This window comes from Erigeron canadensis, chromosome 5 (assembly GCF_010389155.1).
Source record: "Erigeron canadensis isolate Cc75 chromosome 5, C_canadensis_v1, whole genome shotgun sequence".
NCBI lineage: Eukaryota > Viridiplantae > Streptophyta > Magnoliopsida > Asterales > Asteraceae > Erigeron > Erigeron canadensis.
Genome location: NC_057765.1, coordinates 26,273,697 through 26,293,094, shown reverse-complemented (window position 1 = coordinate 26,293,094; position 19,398 = coordinate 26,273,697). Strand labels below are relative to the sequence as shown.

Sequence of the window (19,398 nt, the reverse complement as noted above, 5' to 3'; positions counted from 1 at the left end):
TTGTGGAGTGTAACCTTATGTGTTTTGTTTATGAAAACAGGGTAAGTTCTATTGTGTACATGACCAATGTTTTTTTTACCCGATTGATGTCAGATTATATAAAATCATTATATTGATTATATGGATGCTGAAGACGAAGTCGAAGGTGTACTGGAGACACAAGAAGTCAAGGTCGTTCCCCGTAATCCAAGGAGAATGAAGCTGCGGGCTTGGACACAAGCGGAAGAAGTGGCTTTGGCGAAAGCCTACATCAACGTTTCTCAAGACCCATACAAAGGCAATCATCAAGCTCATCACTCATTTTGGAAAAAAGTGCTAGCCGAGTTTAACAACCATTTAGAGAAGGACTTGTGGCGTAATTATGATCAAGTTAAGTCGAAATGGAAGGATATGAATGGTAAGGTTACTAGTTTTGCCGGAATTTACAACAGCAAAATGTCGAATATGAGTAGTGACACTAACAACGAGGATGTGTTCAAGTCAGCTACCGTTGCATACATGAAAAAATACAATACGAAAAATGGGTTTTCTCATTTGGCGGCGTGGGAAGTTGTAAAAAGTTTCCCCAAATGGAGCGAAGTCTTGGAAGAAACAGAGGACTCGACTTCCAAGAGAGCAAGAACAAGCGAGTCAAACGTAAGGTCATCAGAAGAGGCAGATTTTATGCCTGTTTATTTAGACGAGAATCAATGTGATCAGGATGACCTAGATGAACTGCCAACAAGACTAGCATCTCCACCAAGATGTATAGGAAAGAAGCCATTTCAGTCACTGTCGACCCAAACCGAACAACTCATGAAGATGGTGAAGGAGTTTAATGCTTACAACAAAGATGAAGCTGAAGATAAAAAACAGGCTCGAGCCAAGAAGCTTCGACTAAAGGAAAAGAAAATTGAAGCGAGGATTGCTCGAGACCAAGAGGTGGCGAGTTTGGTTCGTGAACAAAAACGACAGATGATTGAGCAACAAAAACAACAAGATTTGGAGTTCATCTTGAAGTCTCACGATCAATACACCGGACCGTTGTTGCAAACGGTGTTGGCTCGGAAACGTGAAATCGCCGAACGTTGGGGATGGGACTTTTAGGACGATTTTAGTATTTGGCATTCTATTTTTAATAATATATTAGTTTTTTGTTTTGTTTTTTTCTTTAAAGTAATTGTTCGGTTTTAATTAAATTTTAAGTATAATTTATATTTTGCATTAGTGTTTCTTTTAATTAATAATATATAAGAGTTAAAAAAACAAGTTTTAAAAATTGGTGGATGATGATGAAAGATGAATCTCTTTGTAATTTGGAGTTGGGTGATGTATGAATGAACAAATGATGATATGAAAGAAAAGAATGCGGATGGAGATCCTTGAAGATGTACTTTGTCACATAGAAGGCATGTCTTGTGAAAGGGTGATAAAAAAAACATAAAAAAAGGATTATTAAAAGAAAAGAAAGGGTGATAAAAAAAACATAAAAAAAGGATTATTAAAAGAAAAGAAAGGGTGATAAAAAAAACATAAAAAAAGGATTATTAAAAGAAAAGAAATAATTAGCAGATAAAATTCACCCTACAAATGTGGAAAGTAAAATTTACCCCAAAGTCAAAAGTCTTACCAATAGGCTACCAACCCCATTGACAATTATAAACCTCTTTAAAAAATTTATATTTTTTGTTTAATCCCTTAATTTTTTTCAAATTTTATAATTGTTCAAATTCAATTAGCTTAAGTCAATTATTAAACTTAATAACCAAGTTTTAAATAATTAATTTAATCATTTATAAATTATAATTTAAGTTATACATTAATTTTTTTCTAAATGATACATGTGATAAACTATACTAGTTTTCTTATTAAATAACACATAACATTAGCAATCACTATATAAATGTTTAACTCGTTACATTATTAATCATGCATATACTCAATATTGATCTCTTAACCTAACCTTATAGCCCAACTATTAAATTATTGATGTGTAAGTTATTTTATGGAATGTATTTTGCTACAATTTAGTGTAACATAAATGTATTTTGCTACAATTTAGTGTAACATAACTTTATTGGGTTATATTTTTCTAAAATAAAAAAAAATAATGCTTGATTTTTTTGATAAAATCCAACGAGTTGAATCTTAAACTGAATTTTAGTCCAATTTAATATTCGGTCTGGTTTTGAAAATAATTTAGAGATTGTAATTTTTTTAACCATTATTTCACGAAATTAATAAAGTAACTGAATAAATATATAATGTCTTTATAAATTATGTTAATACAATTTTTTTTTATTAAGTTAAATCATAAACAATTTTAATTGACTTATCAAGGTTGCAGAAGTCGATAAGCGTTTTTAGGTCGATCAACTAGAGAGTTGTGAGTACTCGATCGACCCGGTGGTAGTGAGTACACAGGGAATGCTCGGCTCGATGAATTAAAATGTTCCTTTTATTAATCAAGTTTTAAACGAACATCAAGATAATGGGCTACGTTAAAAAAAAGTCAAGATAATGGGCTGTATTTGCGGGCTTATTATTAGCGGGTTCAAAGTTGGGGGCGGGTATAAAATGGAGTTAACAAGAAAGCATAAACCCTAGGGAGGGCGGTTTTTATTCCAACGTGCAATTGCTCGCTGATTGACTGTCTGTCTCACTTCTCTGTTTTGATTTGTATGTCTCTCTTTTTATCTATTTTTCTTCTTCAATTAACCAACTTTCCTTCTTTTATTTAACATGATTATGACTATATTTACCATTCATAATCACTCTCTTCGGCTCATTTCAGTATTTAACCTTTTTTTTTTTTTTTTTTTTTTTTTATGTGTTTCTTGTTTAATGATTTATAAGGTAGAAATTGGTTATTATATCCTAGTAACTTTTATAGTATAAGTTTATGAATGCCCATATGAAATTGTTGTATTATTAATTCGAGTATTAACGAATCGACTCGTTGGCTTATGTGTGTCATGGTTTGCAAGATTGTGTTTTTTTGTTGTTGTTGTGAAAACCAGGTCTTATGTAGCTTTTCGTTACATGGCTAATGTTTTTTTCTTTTTTTGGATTGATGTCAGAATATAGAGAGTGATTATGGATGCTGAAGATGTGATGGATGTCAATTTTGACAAGCCGAAGAGACACAAGGGGAAGCACGACAAGCCAAAGCCAGAGGACGAGCAGGCAGAGAGGGACGGTGTTGACCGCTGGAAGATTGAAAAGTTTAAACCTGATGATAATCGTGGCGGACCTTTACTCGAAGTTAGCTCTTTCTCTACCCTCTTTCCTCAATACAGAGGTAATCACCACTTTTACTATTTTACATCTATTACCTAACTATTTGACGAATTTAAATTGTTTAATCGAGTAACTAGAAGAGGCAAAAACAAAAGGGCCTGTCAGGCGTTCTGGGTCAACCAGCAAATACATTGTTTTTTGAGTTGGTTTGTTTTGATTTGTATCAGAAGTTGCATATTTGCTTAGTGGCTGCAGACATGCTAACCAACTTTCATAGATAAATCATTTTTCTGGGTTTGTTTGAATTTTAAAAAGAATTGTATTGATATAATGATATTATGATTATAAAGTACATACCTTTTGTTTGTTTTGTGGGGGTTAACTTTTTTTAGTTTTTTTGCCAATGGGGTTGGTGGCTCATTGGTAAGGTCTTTTACCTTGTGGAAATCCACCACGGTTTGAGTCCCACTTCTTACATTTGTAGGGGTGGATTATTGGGAGTTCTTTTTGAGATTCCTCGGTTCTGTCTAGGCATGCGTGTAATTTAGGAGTAGGAGTAGATTAATTTACCCTTTTTTTTGGGCTATTACTCCAAAAGCATCTCAAAACAACTATCTGTGTTAAACTTTTCCATGCTAATATGATATCTAATCATAATTCGTTGATCTTACAAAGGATGATATCATGATTATATAGTACACACCTTCTGCTTGTTTTATGGGGATCGACTTTATTTGGTTTTGGGCTATTACTTTAAAGCATTTTAAATATAAATGATTATTTGTGTTAAATTTTTCATGCTGATATGATATCTAATCATACATTGATGATCTTAACAATTGGTATACTACCGACACTGCCATTTTATGTTAGTTATTTTCAACAACTTTGAAATATAATTAAGTAGAGGTGGCTGTTTTGCCCATCTACTTAAGAATGGGCTGAAATAGCTTACGCTGTATGCTTTTTATGCCTTATATTGAACTGGGAAACTCTTCAAAGTTTAGCGTAAAAAGAAATGAACCAAACGAGTTGAAAGTAGCCCATAATGTGGTCTTAGTGTCTAAAACCATCCCGGTTATGCCATTCTTTATTGATATGGTATGATTTCCATTAGAATCATGATAACTGTGCCTTGATGTTTACTTATAAGTAGGCCTAAACAATTTAATGTTATACATTTGTATGGTTCATATTATTCTCATCTTTATTTGGCAGAGAAATATTTGCAAGAAGCTTGGCCAACCGTTAAAAGTGCATTGAAAGAACATGGAATTGCGTGTGAGCTTGATTTGGTCAGTGATCAAAATGTTGTTGGTGTATAATTTATCTTTTATGTGTGGATTATGCTGATATAGAACATTTCTTGCTTCCAGGTCAAAGGATCAATGACTGTTACTACGACAAGGAAGACATTTGATCCATATATTATAATAAAGGCTAGGGATTTAATTAAACTTTTGTCAAGAAGTGTACCTGCACCTCAGGTATGCATTGACCTTTCTTTCTGGGTGATTTGGTAAGCTATGTGCTTCATGTTACACGCTTTGATGTGAAGTTTGTACACTAAAGTGATCATTGTTGCAGGCAATTAAGATACTAAATGATGAAATGCAATGTGACATCATCAAGATTGGTGGCTTAGTCCGAAATAAGGTATTGATGACTGATATTTCACTACTTCATAGTTTTAGGTGGCAATTGAGACCCATCTATATAATAGGTTGAGTATGCTTATGTTAATAGGTCAAACAGGTGAACTAAAAATCATAACTCAACTGGAAAGTGGAAATCAGTCAAGTAATTAATTTGGCGTAAAAGAATACAGGTTGAAAGTCATCTAACAGAAAACCCTAAATTTATATACTCAAAAAGTAATATTCCTATCGAAATAATCTAATTGGTGTGACCCTAAGAATCTTTATAGATGATATATGGAGGGTATCGATGTTAAGTTATGTAGAACTATGGGGTTTAATGAATGTTATGTTGGTAATCTTGATCACTTCTTTCACATCAACTATTGGATGAAAGGTTTATATATCACAAATTAGAAGAGCCAAGATGGAATATTCACACCAGGAGATAAAGTGAACTGTGGGTTATAAATGGTCCCTGTGACTAATTGTAGCTTTAGAAGTCAATTAGGAAAAAACCCTGACTGTGTGAACAATTCTACAGGAAAAATTTGTTAAGCGAAGGCAGCGGCTGGTGGGGCCAAATTCATCCACTTTAAAGGTATGTATCTTATTACCATCTCTTTAAGGCAACCTCTTGGAAGAAGTATATAATGAATTCTTATTAGTATGAAATCATCCATTAATGTTAAATGGGTCTGTATGGGACTATGTGGTATTTTGTTTCGTGTTTACAAGGTAAATAGCAAAACTTTGGTGTTTACTACTTCATAAACTGCTGCAAAAGTTTCATCTTAAATGTTACAGTATAGTTACAACTGCAAGACAGAAGACTTTTTGCAGTCAACCTAGCTTACCCTATACAATTTAACCTGTCCTTTGTTTTGACCAATTACCTGGCGATCCCCATAATGAAATTGGTAGTTGGCGATTGATATCTAATATTATTGTTGGTTGTATAATGTTAGCCATCTAGTTTTCTCTAAATTGTTCTACAGTGTATGTTTTCATCTATTCAAGTATTTTCAGTTTCTTCTATGTACTAGATTTATATCTATGTTTGTTGGAACACAGGCACTGGAGATTTTGACAGGCTGCTATATTCTTGTTCAGGTATAACCGTATAACCATATCGATCTTTCTGCTGTTTAAAATAAATAAATGTTATTCCTTTCATTTATTAGCAACCTATTGCTTTTTAGTTCACCGTTTTGTTCGCTTTCTACTTGTTGATGCATAGGGAAACTCCGTAGCTTCTATGGGTTCATTTAAAGGGTTAAAGCAAGTAAGGAGGATAGTAGAAGAATGCATGTTGAATAAAATGCATCCGTTGTATAATATAAAAGTAAGTTTGGATCGTTTATCTTGAAAATGTATTTGGATCTGCTGCACTTGTCTTTGTGTAATGGTTTACTTTTACAGATTCTCATGATGAAGAGAGATCTTGCGAGCAATCCAGAACTTGCAACTGAAAACTGGGATAGGTTCCTTCCCAAATTCAAAAAGTAGGTTATTTATTTATGTATGTATTTTGTCATGGCTAGTGGTGGCATTTTTGACAATTTACTTATAGATGGTCGATTGCGGGTTATGTTAATTTAACAGGGAGTTTTCGTTACAGTTGGCTTATAAGGAATTTGATCCAACCGGTTGAAAGTCGCAAAAGTAGCTTAAAACCTTCTAATTAGTTATAGTTAGATGAATTATATTCATGCAACTAGTCTATTTTTGTAAATATATTTGACACGAACTAATTACAAAAATGTAAAAGAGAATTAGATAGAAAGTCTTTTGGGTCCCCAATCTAATTCTGTTGTACCAAAACGTTACTCGTTTGATCTGTCTACCAGCCAACTCAAATCGTCCATTTTGCTACCTTCGTTTAGGAATGTGCGTTCTTCAGTTTCCCTTTATCTACTGACCCAGTTGGTTGGCTGGGGCACTTCTTTCGTCATTGTTGTCTTTAGATAACACTTTGATTGTTAACTTCTTTCAGGAAAAATGTCAAACAAAAGCAGGGTAAGTTTAAAGAAAAGAAAGATTATACACCTTTCCCGCCGCCACAACCACCAAGCAAGGTGAGGGATTTTGGTTATTTTTCTTTTACAATATGTGGTAGATAATAACTACTTGACATCAAGCAATCCAACATTTTTATGATTCGTGCATCTAAAGAGATAATGATAAAAAAATATACTTTATGATGGAAATGAGACACTGCTAAATATACATGGTCTTTTTAATATTTTCAGATTGACATGCAACTAGAGAGTGGTGAATACTTTTTAAGTGACAAAAAGAAGTCTGCAAAGAAATGGCAAGAAAGACAGGAAAAACAGGCAGAAAAAACTGCAGAAAACAAGCGGAAGAGGGAAGAAGCATTTAAGCCTCCAGAGGTAAGATCAAAAGAAATCATGTTCCCTTCCATACGGTATTCTTTCAGCGTTTGTAATCCTTGTTCTGCATTTTTCAGGAACCCCGGGCACAAGATGATGGTAAAAATGAGAAGGATGATGTTGCTGCAGTGGCTACATCCTTGAAGGTAGTCTAATACTTGAAATCAACTAGAGATATGGAAAAATGGGCTGGTTGGGTTTATATGGTATTTGAATGCAATAGGTTGTTTTTAGTACGGGTCAAAACAAGTCAGGCTGGTGTGAGCCACATACATTCGTGATTCATTGACCTTTTCCGTCAGAAGTTTGCCTAAATCTGAACACAAAGCTATGCTTTTACCATAATTAGCTTTTTTAAAAATGATTTTGGAGGCTATAACCATTTCAAATATACTTTGGGTGACCCCAGTTCTCTTTTTGCTAATTATGTCATTTGATCTGCTAGGGATTAATAGTAATACTAATAAGTAGGCCCATATATTACTACAAGGTTTAAATAGTTGTCACCTTTAAGATCGTATGGTGTGCAATATAGTTTCTCTTCAAGAGGATTTTATTTTAATTGGAGGGTTCATATATTGCAGAGCAAGGCAAAGGAGTTTGGGAATCGAAAATCCGCTGATACAATCGATGCTGAAATGTATATTGCGGCATCAAGTTCAGCTCAGCAGTCAAACAAAAAAATGAAGAACAAGAAATAATTGCTGCTCACTTTTCTTGTAGCCGGGACTTGTAGTGTTTTTTTTTGTTAATCACATCAAACATTTGGAAATTTTTGATGTTTTAAGCTGGTGCAATGTTGTATTGAAGACTTTTTAAACTTCCAATATATTTGTATCAGATTATTTGTATCAATGTATCATATCATATTTTTAGTTTTCAGAATGTTAGTTGATCTGTTTTTGTGCTAAAAAAGTGAATTTACCCTCTAAAAAGAGAAAGTTTGGATGTGTGATCTTTCTAGGCCCTCAAGAGTCAAGCCAGTGGATATAGTAAACGTGTCTTGGGTCGTCACTTTTTTTTTTCTCCTTGTATGTTAGTTGTCTTAGCCTCTTAGGTCCATCCCAAGGAGTACAATTAATTCCTGTAAGCTTCGAATAAAACATTATGTTTTGAGTTATTGAAGTGGTGGACTTGTGTGACTGAAACAGAACGGTGAGATCTTAACTCTCATTGTGGGTAGGACTGTTTCAATCTCAATAAGTAGATTCGGTCAAAACTAATAAGCCACTGACCTGGAAAGAACAGAATCGAAATCGTAATGTCTTGAATTTTGCCAACTTATGATATAACGCACTTATCTTTAATAAAGAATTACTTTTTTTGTCTTGTTTTTGTTTTTTTGTAATAGGTTATTCCTTGTTAACTTTTATATATTACACATATAAACAAGCGAAGTGACTAGATGCCACTTCGACTATATAAAATACGCACAAACCATGCAACATCCACGACCCAAAGGACTACCAGCTATCTATCTAGCAAACTTGACTATTACAAAAGAGGCTACCCTTGTTTTTGTTAGCATATCAAACAAGGGGATTTCATAATCCAACACATCTAAACATGGGCAACATGACATCGGTGAAACACAGCATCATTGAGCTCCAAAGTTACTTAAAAAAAACTTGAAAGTTTTTAAATAAAGAATAATAAAAAATATCACGATACAACTGTGTACATAGAGATAAATACGTTGGCTGATTAAACCATAACAATATTATCCATTTATCTTCAAGAACCATGCGTTCTTTTCATATTGGTTTTTGTCATTAGCAAAATTCATTTAATATATGTTTTTTTTTTGTTTTTTTTTTTCTTTCATATACTTGTGAACATGATAAAGATCAACATATGAAAATGAAAGAACATGAAATATGACTCAAATGAGTATTATTATATTAGAGTTCAACAAAAAAGACAAATATGAAACTTTCACAAATATTATATAGTATAAATGAACAAGATAGCTTTACTTTTATTAATGACCAATAGCAATGATATTTTGGGAAAGTCCAGCCGTTTTCATCAACAAAATAAAACAAACAAGTTGTAAAATGGATACGACGTACTAGATATTTATATTTCACGTGGCATTATTATCAGTACAAGTCAGAAAACCTGGCTTCCTTGCTTTCACTCGCAGAATTTGGTCACGCATCGGTGTTGGACATCACCTATTTACCGCAATTTTGATTTATTTGACTTAAAAACAACATTTGTAGAGACTCTACAAATCCATAAATTACATAATTCTACAGTATATAAATCAAAGGGTAATCATAGATATGTATTTTCCGTTCCAATTTAAATATTCAATTCATTTTGACTTACTAAATCTTTCTTTCCTAATTATGACCATAAATATTTTTGTTTATACAACATAATACTTAATGAAAGAGTTATATCAATGATAAATGCATCTAATGCTTAATCTATTCATGTTATATCAATTATTCTATAATACAAATAAAAACCTTACGGTCAAAGTTGTGAAAGACTTGAAAAGTAATTTTGAGACAAATGAGACGAATCTAAGAGAAAAAAGTTCATTTTTATCTCTTAAAAGATGCACACCATCAATCTCTCGTGTAAGTACACCAATTCCTGTGATGGAGACGATATAGTTAGTGACAAATCCAAAAGTTTACGATCATGTGGGGAAAAAAAACTAATCATTAAAATACATAAAACCTAGAGGGCCTACTAGACTAATTAAACTCAACTTAAATATTAATAAACTTTTAAAAAAATTATTGAGCTTGGGGTAATGACCATCCTAAATTCCTAATTGAAGAATAGCTCCCACCGGTTATAATATAAATTGCATAGTTGTCGACTCGTAACTTTTGACTCGAATCGAAACATGATTCTTTGATTTGTGACTCGGAACGTGACTCGACTCGTAAGAGTCGGGATATTTTTAAGTGCTACATAATATCATATAATTATATACATGTGACGTCTTTAGAAACAAAATATAAGTTATTTTTTTAATTTAAAAGCCACAAATTTAAACAAACTATGTTTTAATTTCATTCTTTAATTTCTTTGACTTAATCAAGATATTGAATATACCACAACTATCACAATTAACCATAACTGTTACAACTTTACAAGTAAGGATGAACATGATTTTTCAGGTCTCAATATCTTTTTAATTTCGATATCAGAATATGGTATCAAATTCTAATTAATTTTGTTTGTTCCAAGGATGCATAGCATTGGTATCAAAACAAGTTATAGTGAAACCTTTATAAATTAATAGTGTTGGGACTGAAGAATTTTACTCGTATTAATTTAGCGAGTTGTTAATTTATCGAGGGTTAATTTTCATTAGTTTTTTAAGTTGAGTCTGAATAAATTATTAATTTTATCGAGGTATTAATTTATAGAGGTTTGACTATACTAGAAAGTGAGATCGAATTTCAAATGAGAGCGTGATGTTTATCATTTTTTTTTTTTTCACCACTATGAAATGTTACGGCTTAAAATTTTATGGTTTTTGACATTTTTCAAATTTTAGAAGGAAGGGATTGAATTGACAGTTGGGTCATAGTTGCACGCGCGAGTGGGAAACGCAACCCAAGCAAGCGAGCGAAACACATGCCATATTCTTTCCCCACTTCTCCGGGGAACCTCTTTCTCTTCTTCTTTTTTACAAAAACAAACATCTTTTCTTTCTTTCTTTTTGTCTGGAATAACATAAAATTATAAACAGAAAACATGAATTCAAGTGGTTTGTTCAGAAACATAAACAAAACAACATGCAACCACATTATTAACAATACATTATCAAACGTCCCCCTACATTCATATTCATATTCAAACATCCCTGCAACTACCATTTTCAAACAATTACATGTTTCAAAATCTCTTCATAATTATCGGTTTAATATTGTTCGCAAATTAACTACTCATAATAATAATAAGAAAATTATCAATAGTAGTAGTAGTATTAGTAATGGGCCAATTGGATGGTATTTGGGTATGATTAAATCCAAACCCATTTTCACAAAATGTATTACTTCTGCTCTTATTTACACTGTTGCTGATTTCACCTCTCAGGTTTCTTTCTATCTATCACTTACTTTTTTTCTTGTCAAATATAATATTTTTTGCTTAATTATCACCTTTTTCTATTAGTCAATTTGGATATTTACACATTAATTTGTTTCACTTGACTTTTTTTATATAAAGTAACTCCCAATGCATTTTTCCACGGGTTTTGGGTCCCTACCAAAAGTAGAAAAGCTGCTTCTTCCATGTTCTACCAAAGGTAAATTAGGACCTCTAGCCTTGCTAGGTATGAGGATTGACCCATGAATTCTGTTTCCAGAGGCAAGGACTCTGACCACTGATCCAACCCAGTTCGTTTCACTTGAGTTTTTACTAACACAAAATTATAAATGATAACAAAAAGAAAAGATCAAACATTTTTATAATCTAGTGTTTTGTTTTTTATGTAAGCTAGTAGTATGTTGATTATTTGATTGATGAAATTACTGCGTATTAGTGTATTACTATTTTTTTGAAACAAATTAGTCAAATAGATATTGATAACAGTTTATGCTTCATGATTATATTATTCTTCAGAAAATGACGCAAGCATCTTCCGAGACTTATGATCTGATTCGGACCTGTCGTATGGCTGGATATGGATTGATAGTAGCAGGTCCATTACTACATTTTTGGTTTAACTTTGTTTCAAGAGTGCTCCCAAAGCAGGACATGATCAATACCTTAAAAAAGATGTTCATGGGGCAGGCAATATTCGGACCTATTATGACTGCTACATTTTTCTCTGTCAATGCAGCTCTACAAGGTATTACCTTTTTTCCTATTATTGCATTCTGCAGTGTTTCCTTTTAAGTAATTTGCGGGTTTGTTGGGCTTTTCGTATTGTGTGGCTTCACTTAGTTTTAATGATTGTGGCAATCTAGTAAAGTTGATTGTTGGTGTGTAGATGTGTTTTGCATACTAAGTAGGTTTGTTACTGCTATTGAAATTTTCAGGTGAAAAAGGTAATGAAATTGTCGCTCGATTGAAGCGAGACATGCTGCCAACGATGATAAATAACGTCATCTACTGGCCTTTATGTGACTTTATCACATTCAGATTCGTTCCGGTTCATCTGCAGGTATATAACTCATGTTCTTCACAAGGTTCCAAGTATTTTACTCTTTACAGCCTCATGAAACTGCAAGATTTGATTTCATACTTATTTCATAATCAGTAATAAAGAAGGCTTCATTTTGATAAAGCTAAAATGAAAGAGTTTCTGTGTCTAAACCAAAACCAATCTTTAAAACAATCCTTTTCAAGCTGGAAGCCTATTGTTGCTGTAGTTTCCACCGAATAGCAAGTATTAATTTGGGAGCCTTTTTTTTCATCTTTACCAATATTATTATCTGACTATTAACATTCCATGCTGATTTTGAACGATGCAGCCGCTAGCAAGCAACTCTTTTTCATATGTATGGACGATATACATCACATACATGGCGAACTTGGCAAAAGCAGAAGCAAACTAATTTAACACCACAGCCATAGTCAAGTCGCTGAATCGCTAATGAAGATCCTGCACAACAGTAGTGTATATAAAGAGAGATGCAGCCCTTGTCCCAAAAAGCACATTATTGTAGTCAACTTATACATATTTGTACAAGTTTTTATATGTTTACACATGAGTTGCATTTTCTGATCATGTTTACCATTTAATTGTTTGTAGGAGTCAGACTTCAGCAATTTTAACCTGTAACAAGTTTAAAGCTCAACCTCTCCTTATCTGTAAATTCAATAATTATTGTTTTAATCCTTGTTCAAATGCTAAAAGCCTGAAACTCCTCTTATTCTTACTTTGATTTCGACCCGATTACTATCTTACTTGGTCAATCTGCTTTTACTACTGGTAAATTAGAATAAATTGGCTTAATTCAAAACAAGTCAATCATCATTCAAACATAGTTCAACCTATAAAACCTTGAATCATTTTGCTTAAAAAATTATACCTTGTTACAATATTGATATGCTGTTTAACATAAAAATCATTTTTAAATATCTGGACAAAAAGGTGTTTTGGTCGACCCACTTAACCAGAACAAAAATCTATTTTGACATGTAACCATCCACTTTGACCTGCACATTTTTTTACGTCTATCCGTAAGCATCAGATGACTCTCAACAATACCAAAGTAAACGATAACTAACCAGGAAATTGGAAAAAATGCGGGATAATAATGGTAATCGATGCAAAATTGACAATTTGGATAAATCAAAGAGAATATATGCAGTCTTGGAGGCATATTCTCGTATGCTATACACAAAGGCTGATAAAACCATTGAAACTCGAAAATTTTCATAAACAAAACAGAGGCAAATATCAGAAAGTTCCATGATGATGGAAATGCCTAGAAGAATAACACGAGACGAAGAATCACGCCCAACCTAGTCTAACTAACTTTATTCTGGAAGACTGCTAAAGTATAACTTCTCGAGATGTGTAGCCCAATCACCTCCAAGTTTAGAGGGATCACATTCCATTGCCACCTTAAAATCCAAAACCGACACACTTGACATTCTTGGCCTTTGCCGATATAACCCATGTAAGGTTCCATTAAACCCAGGTGCAGTTCGTGTGATTCTTGACCGAGCTAGCCCTATACATGGTTCCATCAATCTCTTCAAGTAAGCATCCAATCCAACATTTAACAAGTTAGCACAATCCTCTGAGATGCTTAGCCCCTCACTATCCAGTTTCTGCTTTAAATGACTCCTTAAATATCTACTATCTGGCAATTCACAACTGTTTTCGCATGTCTGGGGGAGGGGTAGTGAACCATTGGAGCCATAAACAGAAGAATGATATGTTTTTCGGGCCTGTCCCGATTTTAATGAGATGCCAAGAGGAGCTGTAACAGGGCTTCTGCTTTGAATGCAAGGACTTCCTGAAACCACTTCTTCGCCGTCTTCAACAGATAAAACTTCAACAGGTGGTCTGCTACCAAGAGAGTGGAGCTCAGTTGGACTCTGATGAACCTCCTGGTAGACCTTTGACGCATTCGGTCCAAGAGGACTAGGACGGTCTTTAGATTTACGGTCCCGTGGAGAGCGGCTCTTGCGAGGTGATACAGGAAAAGCATCTCCATAAAGAGACTGGAGACTGGTTTTTTGGGATCCGCGGTTAACTTTGACATTGAGAGAATTTGCCAACTTTTTGACTGCTGGTGGTGGAACTTTAGCTAGAGTAGCATTTTTCACAATTGAAGAAATTAATCGATTGTGGAGAGGGAGATTTTCCCTCCCAATAGTTCGAATGCAGAACTTGTCAAAATTGCTCTTGCTCAGCTGGAGACTGAATAGTTTGTTGAGCAAATTGAAATACTTTTCTGCTCTTTGTTGTCCAATCTTTTGATATAAAAGTGCTTTCAGCTCTACTGTATCGATCCGTGTATACTGATGACCTGGACCCATCTACACTTAATTACCTAAAAAACCAATCAACATCATATCCACAATCAACAAACAATTAACTATTCAATTGAAATTTTAGCTGAAAGCATGCAGTACCAGTTATCAACGCAGATTCACTTACGTTCACGTTTAGAAAACAGAAACTGCATGGGCCCACCAAGTCAAAAAATATAACAACAGTTGAACAGTTCACCGATTATGTGACTACATACAGAAACACCCATCATATACTACCTGGCTCAAACTATAGAGTAGCATTACAAAAGTTATAGATTGCATTTACAACTTATATTCAACCACACAAATAACACATTTTAGTAAAAAGAGAAGCTTTCATAAAGTTATAAACAAAAATTACATCTTTTTATTAAGAAAAGAAAATACAGACAACTCGTAATATAGCAGATCATAAAAACGTACTCTAAATCTTTCACTAAACTCCTGAAGTATACTTTAGTCAGCTAAAAGTTCGATCCAAAGTAGCTAGCGGTGCTCATAACTTGAGTCGGTAAAAATTCTCTCATGTTATAACAAACCATAACGTTGAAACCAAACATTTCATCTTTAGCGGGTTTTATGATCAATACTCAAAATTATGTGTTGCATAACTCAACTTGTAACAAGTTTATTTCTTTTATTCTACTACGCATAAATAACGTCCAATATCGGGTTCTAACTAACCGTAAAACAACGCAGCAAACTTTCAACTTTCAAATTTTAACTACAACATATTTCCAGCTACCATTTCAACTGCAGAAAAATCTTATTTTATAGAAGACCTCAATTATAAGCTAACAAAAAATCCAAACTTTATATCAAAACTAATCAGATAATAACTTATAAAAAGGAATCATGTTTTGATGGCAGCACAAATATATACATACATATATATATAAAATATATATATATATACACACAAATACAAATAGATAATCAGAAACTGATACCGATCTATATATAGTAAGAAAAATGAAAATCAGATTAAAAGAAAAAGAATTGACCTGAATCAAGATTCTTGATTTCCGAAATTGAATTGCAGTTTCCAGAATCTTGAATTAATTCTGATTAAATAAATTCAAGATTGAGTGTTTAATTTTGAGATTAATTTGAAAATTAAAACCCTAGAATTGTTAATTTGGGGATTCTGGGAAAACCCTTTGATTTTTTTTTTTATTTTAATTTATTTTGGGGGAAATATTTTGGTTGTTTGTCAAAATGGGTTTTACTTGTGCAAGAACATAGCAAAGGGGAATAACACCCAACTGGTTTGACTGTAGTTTAAGTCAGTTGTACAAATACCCCTCAACTTACCTCAATGTTGCAGATATAGATATTTTGTTTACACATGATATATGTTGCTTATGAATATCATTTCTTTATGAGTTTTACATATTTTATAGTTGTTAGTATTAAGTTTTTGGATGCATAAACATTTGTATTTTTGTTAGAAAATTAGAGAGTTGATGTTTAATATTTAACGTATTTATATTTATGCATGTAATAATATAGTGACCGTTTCTAGGTTTGTAATTAGGGTAAAAAATGGTTTTGTTTGGTTAATTAAGTTTTTATATAAATTATTTAACTTTTTTTACGTACTGCATAAAACGGATAATTTATTTTTAAATGTTTACACATGTTGGTATATTTTAGTTACATTATTAGGATAGACAAACAATTTGAAAGATTTCTAAACGATGGTCCAGTGTATCATTCGATCAAACTTTGAGTTCAACGTAATGTCGTAATCTTTAAAAGAATAGCATTATTTGCAAATGAAAACCAAAATAAAAGAGTTTGTATCTATGTTAGGCTGATAGCTATATTGGGTGTATATATAAAAGGAACGAACAATTAAGTATAAAACAAAGGTCAGTTATGTTATCAGTATGAGTTAAGGGGTTTAATATGTAATATGCAGAACTGTCTGTTTCTCAACTTACAATACCATCAATCAAAAAGCTTCATAGTATGACTCCATTGGTCAACTTCATATTACAAGCAGACTATGCATCAATAGTCCTATTTCAACATTCTCAGTAAGTACAACATTAATAATGAATATAATCATCATTTACAGCTTAGATATTTCTTTTAAATACAACAAGAATGTAGAATTGGGTATGTCTAATAATCTCATATCGACTTTGATCCTAAGTCGGGCAATATTTCCGACCCATTATCCATCTTAGAAGATGATGAGTCCGCCAGCAGACTAACCTCAGCTTCATCACTCACGTGCAGGGCCGGGTTTTCATGATCTTCAACATCCCGATTAATTGAGCTCGAGTCATCTTCAGAGATAAAATGAGCCCACTTTTTATTCTTTGCATGAATGATGGCTGGGTACAAGAGAAACCCAATAACAAGAACCCCACCAGTCACTAGAAACGTTCTTGCAGACGCCAAACACATAACGAGAACAAGTAAAAATGAAGGAGGTATACACAGCATAATTGCCCCAAATGTCTTGAGAGGAACTTTATATGGTCTGTGAAGATCGGGTTTCTTTAGTCTAAGTTTTATAAATGCTGCAAACTCAAAGAGCATTCCAATTGCATAAAGAAAGTTCAGAAATTCCAAGATTTCCTGAAAACTCATCCATGACAAGAAGATCACACCAGTTGCTGAGCATAATATGCTGACTGTAGGCGTTCCAAACTTTGACCTATAAAGTTTGATCACACAATTAATAAGTAATACAATACCATTATTCCAAAGAGCGGTAACTTATCTCATATATGATTTTGTACAGAAATCTTAAACACGCCTGCCACTATGGAACCACAGCTATGTGTCAGTATTCAAGGTATATCAACAAAGCATGATAACTCCAACTCCTACAAGCTTCACAAGAAAAGCTAAAGATACTATGGAACAGAGACAGATATACCAAGATAAATCTAAGATCTTGAAGACAAGCCAGTGTCACCAATATATAAAATAGAAATAACTTATATGCCAATCTATCCAACCTTTCATGAACATTTGCAAGTTTCACTTGATCCATAGTCACCGAATTTTTGACTGCTAGTCACAATATTTAAACTACTGTTACTCAACCTTTTGCAGATTAGACACTTGGACTTAAAAGGCTTCCAAAAACAAAATCCAGCAATCAACACTAGATATTTGGAGAAGAAGATATATTAAATATTGAGCTATAACTCATCAACACTTCAAACAAGCTTAGCAACCAAAATTAGACATATACTACGCCACAAACAAGAATTCTTGAACTGCATTAAAGTGAATATGTTATACTCGTAATTCAACTTTAGACTACAAAGATTCAAACTTTAACTTTGATTATATTATAATATTGAAGATTCAAAACAAAACTATGAAGGTTCAGAATAAAACTATAAAGATTCAAAACTCAAATTTCACTAGTACAAGATTCAAGATAATACTATAACGATTCAATATATCTGAACTTAAAGATGATTTTGTCCAACTAAAGCCTATGGATATCACATTAAATATCAGGTCAAAAAGTAGTAAAAACAAAAGAATTTAGTAGTAAAAATATATTACCTTGAAGCAAATACAGAAGGAAGCATCCCAATCTCACTCATGCCAAGAAGTTGAAAAGCATCACTACTCATTTCGGCTTCAAACAATCCTAAATTCGACATAGCAGAAGCAGCTTGAATCCACCATTTAAGCCAAGACCCTCCAATCAACATCCCAACTTCAGCAAAATATCCATCACTCCACTTACTTGAATCCGATTCCAACGACCCTGTTCCCGCCAAAAGTGGAATCAAATACGAACAAACCACAAGTATAACCGCACCATAAAGAGCTTTCGGAAATGTCCTACTAGGATCTGCAACTTCACCAGCAAGTGTACTAGCTTTATCCCAATAGTTCAAGTTCCAAAACATACTATTAAAATAACCCCTCCATTCCACTTTCTTGAAATCCAACTTTACCCATCTTTTAGGCCTAATTTTCGGTATTGAAAGGATACTCATCACAACAAATGGACACAAAGAAAAACCAGCAAGAACAACAGCACTAGTTCCAACTATATGCAAACCTCTATAATTCAAATAAGTTAACAAAACAGTTATCCCTAACAAAACAGGAATCCTAGCATAAAATTCATCAAAAATCGGAACCGAATGCTTCATATAATCAAGAAACAGAACAGGATAAAGTGCATTATCCATCACACCACTAAACCATTTCCAAAATCCTTCTTGAAAGCCCCAAAAAGGGCCAAAAGCAGATGAAATCCAAATAACATAACCACCATTTTCAGGAAAACTTGTAGCTAATTCAGCAGTCACTAAAGCTTCAGGAATACTCCAAAAAATTGGAAAAATTATAAAGCCCAATAATGAAAGTAAAGCACCACCACCTGCTTTTACTGAATCTTCAACACCAAATGGACCACCAGAAACTTCATAAAATATAAGTGCAATTAATGGTAATAAAGTCAATTTTGGGCTTGATTTCTTTGTAGCATCATTGGTCAAAATCTTGTTTTGACCCATCCAAGAAACAGTAAAGAGTAAGGATTTTTATGGTTGAAAAAGTTGGTTTTTTCTGGAAATTAAGGTACGAACATGATTTGTGATATGGGTTTTGATTGTTATCGGAAAATCAATGTGAAATTGTATTATACTATCTGTTTATGGGTTATGACTTGTGAGTGTTTCTTT

General features: G+C 33.2%; 5 protein-coding genes across 7 annotated transcripts; 3 read left to right on the top strand and 2 right to left on the bottom strand.

The window, feature by feature from the left end:
• Positions 1-120: 120 nt before the first annotated feature.
• LOC122601437 (glutathione S-transferase T3-like) lies at positions 121-1,086 on the top strand. Its single transcript, XM_043774194.1, has one exon. It carries the CDS (start codon positions 121-123, stop codon positions 1,084-1,086), a length of 966 nt encoding a protein of 321 aa, XP_043630129.1.
• Positions 1,087-2,552: 1,466 nt separating this feature from the next.
• LOC122600837 (KRR1 small subunit processome component) lies at positions 2,553-8,132 on the top strand. Its single transcript, XM_043773612.1, has 13 exons — positions 2,553-2,658; positions 3,060-3,280; positions 4,438-4,514; positions 4,596-4,706; positions 4,807-4,875; positions 5,401-5,457; positions 5,931-5,969; positions 6,097-6,201; positions 6,279-6,361; positions 6,853-6,934; positions 7,109-7,252; positions 7,330-7,398; positions 7,837-8,132. Exons 2-13 carry the CDS (start codon positions 3,076-3,078, stop codon positions 7,951-7,953), a joined length of 1,158 nt encoding a protein of 385 aa, XP_043629547.1. The 5' UTR covers positions 2,553-2,658; positions 3,060-3,075; the 3' UTR covers positions 7,954-8,132.
• A 2,801-nt stretch (positions 8,133-10,933) lies between these two features.
• On the top strand, positions 10,934-13,029 carry LOC122600838 (PXMP2/4 family protein 3-like). The gene is made up of 4 exons (XM_043773613.1): positions 10,934-11,320; positions 11,849-12,077; positions 12,268-12,392; positions 12,703-13,029. The coding sequence occupies exons 1-4, from the start codon at positions 10,979-10,981 to the stop codon at positions 12,784-12,786; spliced, it is 780 nt and encodes a 259-aa protein (XP_043629548.1). The 5' UTR covers positions 10,934-10,978; the 3' UTR covers positions 12,787-13,029.
• Positions 13,030-13,498: 469 nt separating this feature from the next.
• On the bottom strand, positions 13,499-15,960 carry LOC122599914. 3 transcript variants are annotated; one of them, XM_043772524.1, is made up of 2 exons: positions 15,727-15,960; positions 13,499-14,739 (listed from the first exon to the last, which is right to left on the bottom strand). In XM_043772524.1, the coding sequence occupies exon 2, from the start codon at positions 14,723-14,725 to the stop codon at positions 13,715-13,717; it is 1,011 nt and encodes a 336-aa protein (XP_043628459.1). In that variant the 5' UTR covers positions 14,726-14,739; positions 15,727-15,960; the 3' UTR covers positions 13,499-13,714. The 3 variants fall into 3 exon arrangements, with proteins under 3 accessions (XP_043628459.1, XP_043628461.1, XP_043628460.1); XM_043772526.1 differs by lacking the exon at positions 15,727-15,960 and adding an exon at positions 14,822-15,324; XM_043772525.1 differs by lacking the exon at positions 15,727-15,960 and adding an exon at positions 14,847-15,324.
• Positions 15,961-16,734: 774 nt separating this feature from the next.
• Positions 16,735-19,398, bottom strand: LOC122600071 (probable polyamine transporter At3g19553). Its single transcript, XM_043772726.1, has 2 exons — positions 18,263-19,398; positions 16,735-17,393 (listed from the first exon to the last, which is right to left on the bottom strand). Exons 1-2 carry the CDS (start codon positions 19,228-19,230, stop codon positions 16,862-16,864), a joined length of 1,500 nt encoding a protein of 499 aa, XP_043628661.1. The 5' UTR covers positions 19,231-19,398; the 3' UTR covers positions 16,735-16,861.

Excerpts from the sequence above, each read along its gene's own strand:
- LOC122599914 (XM_043772524.1), bottom strand. The coding sequence starts at position 14,725 with ATGGGTCCAGGTCATCAGTATACACGGATCGATACAGTAGAGCTGAAA.
- LOC122600837 (XM_043773612.1), top strand. The coding sequence starts at position 3,076 with ATGGATGCTGAAGATGTGATGGATGTCAATTTTGACAAGCCGAAGAGA. Across the intron at positions 4,515-4,595 it reads TTGCGTGTGAGCTTGATTTG|GTCAAAGGATCAATGACTGT; the intron begins GTCAGTGATCAA and ends TCTTGCTTCCAG. Across the intron at positions 6,362-6,852 it reads TTCCTTCCCAAATTCAAAAA|GAAAAATGTCAAACAAAAGC; the intron begins GTAGGTTATTTA and ends AACTTCTTTCAG.
- LOC122600071 (XM_043772726.1), bottom strand. The coding sequence starts at position 19,230 with ATGGGTCAAAACAAGATTTTGACCAATGATGCTACAAAGAAATCAAGC. Across the intron at positions 17,394-18,262 it reads CCTTCTGTATTTGCTTCAAG|GTCAAAGTTTGGAACGCCTA; the intron begins GTAATATATTTT and ends CAAACTTTATAG.
- LOC122601437 (XM_043774194.1), top strand. The coding sequence starts at position 121 with ATGGATGCTGAAGACGAAGTCGAAGGTGTACTGGAGACACAAGAAGTC.
- LOC122600838 (XM_043773613.1), top strand. The coding sequence starts at position 10,979 with ATGAATTCAAGTGGTTTGTTCAGAAACATAAACAAAACAACATGCAAC. Across the intron at positions 12,078-12,267 it reads TGTCAATGCAGCTCTACAAG|GTGAAAAAGGTAATGAAATT; the intron begins GTATTACCTTTT and ends TGAAATTTTCAG. Across the intron at positions 12,393-12,702 it reads TCGTTCCGGTTCATCTGCAG|CCGCTAGCAAGCAACTCTTT; the intron begins GTATATAACTCA and ends TGAACGATGCAG.